Here is a 6,541-nt window from a genome sequence, read left to right as displayed (position 1 = left end):
GTATCTCAGGACGATTGGTATGGGTATAAACACTTTTACTAATAAAGCAGAGAACAACGTTTTGACCTTCTTCAAGTAAGTTTCTCATCATCGCAAATTTCTTTCATGGAAAGTCATTTAAATTAAAACATATTAACGTTTTTTGATACATTTATGCTTGTTAATTAAATGTAAGTAAGCAACTTCCTCATAAGGAAGAAAACATGTGACATCGAGATATAAAACACTATATATTCTGTTAGTAATGACCTGTGCTTTCCCACCCAGCACTGGTGCCAGAATGAATCAAGTTTCGTGTGCCAACCTGCATTAAATTCTTTTTATTTATTTATTTGTTTTCGAATTTCGCGCAAAGCTGCACGAGGGCTATCTGCGCTAGCCGTTCCTAATGTAGCAGTGTAAGACTAGAGGGAAGGCAAATAGTTATCACCACCCACCGCTAACTCTTGGGCTACTCTTTTACCAACGAATAGTGGGATTGACCGTCACATCATAATGTCACCATGGCTGAAAGGGCGAACATGTTTGGTGTGACGGGGATTCGAACCTGCAACCCTCGAATTACAAGTCGAACGCCTTAACCACCTGGCTATGCTGGGCATCTTTTTGTGTCTTTCTAGTATTACGAGCTAGATACTCTCCTACTGGTTAGATTTTGCTGAAATTTTCGCTGAACTTCTAACTTTGACTTAAACAGTATATTACTTTTTATGTTGATTATATAGTATAATTTAACAGGGATTTGGGTAAGATTTTTCACTTATCTTTTCTTTACAAATTTTGTACATATTTTATTTTTGGTATAATTTGGTTTTAGAGTTTTAGTAAAGTGGATTATTTTAACTCATAATATAAAATGTATTATTATAATTTACACCCTTGTGTAAATTAATTGAAACAAATGGTCATTTTACAATATTTTCAGCATGGCGGCCGGTGTAGGCTCGCTGGACCCGTTGATTTCCTTTAATAGTCATTTTTCACACAGACGGCGTCATTAGCTATGTTTTGCATTACGGTCGATCTATTTTTGGGATATATGAGGACATTTTGACATATATTACGTCATTCAAAATTGCGTTAGAAGGGCAAGAAGACCAGTCAAAAAACAACTTCTTATCAACTCAATGAAGAAAACAACGGTATCAATGGGGTCTGAAATACAAGAACTGGACGCAAGAACAATGGAGGAATGTGTTATTCAGTGACGAGACTCATTTCTTTGTACAGGGTCAAAGAAGTCTGCATGTTCGCAGATCTCCAAGTGAGAAACTTCGAAAATCTCACGTCAATCAGTTCGTGAAACATCCCTTGAAAAAGATGTTTTGGGGCTTTTTCAGCTACTATGGCGTTGGAGCCTTACATATCGTAAAAGGTATGATGCGAGGACTACAGTACATCGAAGTTTTGCAGAGAAAAGTCGTTCCAGAATTGAAAAAGAGATTTCCAGATGGATCTGGCATTTTTCAGCAATATTTAGCTCCGTGCCACACATCGAAACTTGTGAAGAATTTTATGACGACAACGCGAGTAAAGGTGCTAGACTGGCCTGGAAACTCTCCGGACTTAAATCGTATTGAAAATCTTTGAGCGATTTGTAAAGAAAGGCTTCGGGGAAAAGACTGTACTACGAAAAATAAGCTAATTGAGGCCATAATTGAGGTGTGGTATGGCGATCCAAAAATTAGTAAAGATTGCAGTCAACTCGTGGAATCGATGCCAAAGCGAATTAATGATCTTTTGAAAAATAAAGGCGGTTATGTCATGTATTAATTTGTGAATAATTTTTGGATTTTCATAAATAAAACACAAAAGAAATGAAAAAATCGTAATTTTCCGTCTTGTTTGAATTAATTTGCACAAGGGTGTAACTTTAGGTTCAACTTAAATGTTAACGTTTTACATTACCTCAAGAGGGAAGCACACTGGACTGGCGGGAAACTTTATTCAATTTTCACTTCCTTTCTCTACTTTATCAGCCTAATACAGTCACCACGGGTACACTTATTTTCATTGTATAATATTGTAATTGTAACTTCGTTTGTACTATTAAAGATTATTGTTGTGGGCCTTTTTTATTTTACTTCGTCTTAAAGCTTACAGTTACCAAACCCTGTCTATCTACTCTGAGGGAAGACTGGGTAGTTGAAATACCACACTTTTAGCTGATTCATTTTTGTTTTCATATAGTATAATATTTGATTTTCCAGACCTCAAGAAAATTTGAGACATCACCTAGAATCTAGACAATGTGGATATTTCTAGTCATTATGCCAAAATTTCATGTAGCAAGAAATTTATAATGTTTAAATTAAAATATTAATTGCATAACCTACAACATTATTTTGTATTTTCTCTTTGGAAATCTGTACTATAAGGCTAGTAAAGAAAGATTTATAAAAAAATATTTTCAGTCTGATTGCACTGTAGTTTTAGATACTCTTTTTTGCTTTAACTATATGAATATACTAACTTGACAAGACAGATATGATACACATATGATAAACTGTCCCCTTTCACGTTTAACTATTTTTTATTACTATCGTTGAATATTATTATATCTTCAAACAACTACTGCAATATTTTCTGGCACTCAGGTAGAGCCGTGTGTGTTTTCTTTTAGCAAAGCCACAAAGGCTATCTGCTCAGCCCACCGAGCGGAATCGAACCGCTGATTTTAGCGTTGTAAATCCGGAGACATACCGCTGTACTAGCAGGGGCCCAGGTAGAGCCAGTTAACTGGAAGTTTGGAGAATACCATGTTATGAAATACATGTTTATTTATCTCTCTTATCTCTAACTGAGTTTGTCAATTACGAAAAATCATATCATGGAATATGCCCCAAAGACAATATTTATTTACCACAAAAGCACAATGACAAAAAAACAAAAGTAAATGTGTCTGTTGTGGTTGTATTGGATTGATGAGAAGGAGAAAGGAAGTGTTTCCACCTACAATGCAAACTGCGTAAGGGAAATTGCAAAATTAAAATAAATCCAACGATAAAAGATTTGCTTGAAACAAAAAAAGTTTAGATCTCAAATAAACTAAAGGTACATTAAACCCTATAAAAAAAAACTCTAATGAAGAGTTAAGTCGAAAACTTGACTACAGTTTGAAAGTGCGCTAAAATTTGAATAGAGAAAATATCAGCAGGAAACTGTGTGGTGTGTGTGTTTTCTTATAGCAAAGCGACATGGAGCTATCTGCTGAGTCCCCCGAGGAAAATCGAACCCCTGATTTTGGCCTTGTAAGTTCGAAGATTTATTGCTGTACCAGCAGGGGACATGTAAAAGGTAAAAGCTTGGCTTATAATACTGGAAAATACAATAATAACTTATGACAAGTTTACACACAATAGCTCTTTCGTCCACTTGTGTTCAATTGCAATGTCGGGAGAGCCCTCTGGTTATTTCCCGATTCCATGACAGAAAAGAGAGCTTTCTATTCCTAGACATTATATACTTTTTCCTTGCAAAATATTCGGTTAATTGCCATTTAGCGGACAAGGCCCGGGACAGAGCTAGCATAAAGAAAAGTTAAGATGTGTTTAGTTGAACGATTTTCCACATCAAAAATGAAATAAAACAAATATGCAAATTTCGAAAGCTTTAGATATTAACTAACGAAACAGAAAATACATGGTAATGTCCTGTACCACAATATTTTATTGATACTTAAATAAAAAAACGTAAACTAAATATTTTTTATTTGTTTTAACAATAACTTTATTTCGAAAACAATGCAGGTGAAACCTAACAACATTTTAATTTATGAGAATTACCAAGAGTTAAATGATAATATAATGTTTTATCTGGATTGTAAAACAAAAAAAAAACATAACAAAAATGATTATATGTACACGGTTATCATATAAAAAATATAATATAAATACAAAATCTTCATCAAAACTGATCCACCAATCATTGAATCCCACGAAGAAACAACGTTGGTGTGGGGTGTCATCTGTGAAGATTACAAGCCGAAAAGAAAGTAGAATATTCAAATAAGTAAGTAATTTAGTGAGTTAATTAAAAGTTTAATAGTAATTTATGTAGAAATAATTTTTATGTGTTTGGACTTCACTTTATTAGATAATATTACAAATTTAGTATTTCTAAATTCATCGGTAAATTTAAGTCGCCTGTAGGCTAGAGATGTAAATGTGTTCCATCATGGCTAACAAATAATACTATTACTATCACAGAAAAGCGTAGTTAGGACTTAAGCCTAAACTTTAATAATCGGCATACTTGTTGAGGTAAGCCTCAACTAAAGAAAACAAGTAATATAAATAAAATAACTTTGGTAATTAATTTGTTCGTGCTTTATTGTATAGTAAAAAGTTGCATTATTTGAAAACGTGTATATTTTTTAATATCAATTTATGATCACAACAAACTATAGTCTGTCGATCAAAACTATTGTTTTAATAAGTTAAATTGGAAATACTGTAATTACCTAGGGTTATTATGAGTAGGAAAAGTAGAAACGAACATAGATAATTAAATATAATGTTCAAACTATACTAGTACTACTTACAATGATTATAAGGCAACGGTGCAGTGTTATCGATATTTTCAGGAATAACTTTAAATGTGAGCTACAATTAAAGTACTACGGTCTACTAACAATATTACGACGTTAAAAAATAAATTATTTTGAGTTAAACGTTGTTATGAATTAGCTGAATTGAGAATTGTAAGCCCTAGAACATACAGTAAACTTTGGATTCCTTCAAGTTACTTGGGTGCTGCATCAGCTAACCAAATGATAGAATAATAAAAGTTTTGTTAACGGATACAAGAGCCATTTTTGTCTAACAGTTTGGGTTGTAATGTAAGCTTGCCTATTAGTTGTCTGACTTATTATCTGTTTGAAATTGTTTTTAAGTGTAACTTACTAGTTATAAAAAAAAATAATAATAATAATAATAACAAAATACAAAAAAATTCACAGGTAGTATTAAAAACTTGAAATTTTAAATGCGTGATCTTCATATTACTGTAAGGAGCAGTTACTTATATTTCATTGGTATTGTGGATAGTGTATAATATAACTGCTTTATGGTCACTTTTTGGAATATGGACTTAGTGGAATCCATGCAATATGTTAAAACTATATTGAATGTTGCAGATAAAATTGAATGTTTATTTTGATAATTGATACTACAGATTGATCATGCAGAGTTTATAAAGGGGGAATTGTTAGAAATATAAACTGTTTTTAGTTGGTACTTGTATGATAGTATTTTGTTTTCATTTGATACTAGAATAAAGTTTTTCTGATGATTTGAAGATAACTAAACAGTAGAACTTGGTGATTAACTGAATTCCCTATAAACATTGGCTACATTTATTATTATCATGTAAGATAATAAGTTATTAAAATTACAATTAGATCAGTTAATGCTATAAATGTAATCAACCAATCCAAATCAGTGTTTCAACTTATTACTATTTTTCCTAATAATCAAAATATTGCCACTATGATATCTCAATATTTTCAATTAATTTAAAGTTTTTCATCTTAGCTGATTATCATTATTTCCAGTTATTACTTTTTCTGGTCTTTTCCTTCTCTGTCTTGTGCAAATAATCCATTAGTTGAATGTAATTGTTTTATGAACCCAACAGTTTCGTGATTAGTACATTTCGCCAACTGATCCATTCTTCTAATCAATCTCTTTAATTTAAAATTATAAAACCAAGAGTCCTTGAGTGATTTTCTTTGTTATGTGCTTTACAGATGTGGTATGCATGTTATTCAGTGTTTTTGTTTCAGACAATGAAGCTGTCCTTAGTGTTCATGATTACAACATTTGTGCTCTTGCATATGTTTTATACTCGAGCAGATGATGATGAAGCTACTGTAGAGGTGGAACAGGTAATTTTTTTTTTTTTTTTCCATAACTAATTCTGATCTTGATTTTATCTTTAAACATATTCAGGTGTGTACAGTTAATTACTTTGAATATACTAAGTTATGTTACTATAAAAATACTTGTAGTTAAGTATTTTCCATAAAAACTGTAGATAATTTTTTTCTGAACTATTAAACTGTATGATGTGATAAAACAGTACTTCTATTACTAGAGTTAATATTAATTTTACTATACAGATGATGCAAGTAGACAATACAATGAAGTACATTTTAAAACATCTGAACTTTCAAACACAACTTAGTAAAGAGGAACACATTAGTTACAAGGTAATTTGCTGTTTGATAAGTGGTTGGCCTTTTAAGAGTGATATTCATGATTCTGAGATAAATTATTGTAATTGGAGATGGGTATTTACAACAATTTTGTATTGCACAAACTGGATGGTAGGTTTTCAAATAATCTGTTATTTCAAATGTTACTAACCCTAAAATGATATAGTTCGTCAGTTTGACCATCTTGGAACGCCAAACTATACACTGCATGTTCAAATGCTAAGTGTAAGTTGAGGAAACTTTGTAAGCTTTTAGTAACCATTACACATCTTGTGTATTTAAGAAAATTACACTTTTTTTTTTTAAATTTTTTTTAGTGGATTT

At 31.7% G+C, this 6,541-nt stretch overlaps 1 protein-coding gene across 3 annotated transcripts in view; it reads left to right on the top strand.

Annotated features, from left to right (window-relative positions):
- Positions 1 to 3,900: 3,900 nt before the first annotated feature.
- LOC143230245 (calmegin-like) overlaps positions 3,901 to 6,541 on the top strand; it is a 28,685-nt gene continuing 26,044 nt past the window's right edge. The window contains exons 1-2 of one of the 3 annotated variants that reach the window (XM_076463445.1): positions 3,901 to 4,011; positions 5,786 to 5,887. In XM_076463445.1, coding sequence (XP_076319560.1) covers positions 5,789 to 5,887 — 99 coding nt within the window. In that variant the 5' untranslated portion in view covers positions 3,901 to 4,011; positions 5,786 to 5,788. Of the gene's footprint in view, positions 4,012 to 5,771; positions 5,888 to 6,541 lie in introns of all 3 variants that reach the window. The other 2 variants (XM_076463446.1, XM_076463447.1) reach the window with 2 other exon arrangements.

The sequence above is a fragment of the Tachypleus tridentatus genome, chromosome 10 (genome assembly GCF_004210375.1).
Source record: "Tachypleus tridentatus isolate NWPU-2018 chromosome 10, ASM421037v1, whole genome shotgun sequence".
NCBI lineage: Eukaryota > Metazoa > Arthropoda > Merostomata > Xiphosura > Limulidae > Tachypleus > Tachypleus tridentatus.
Note: the sequence above shows the minus strand (reverse complement) of the source record. Positions and strands in the feature narration are given on the sequence as shown.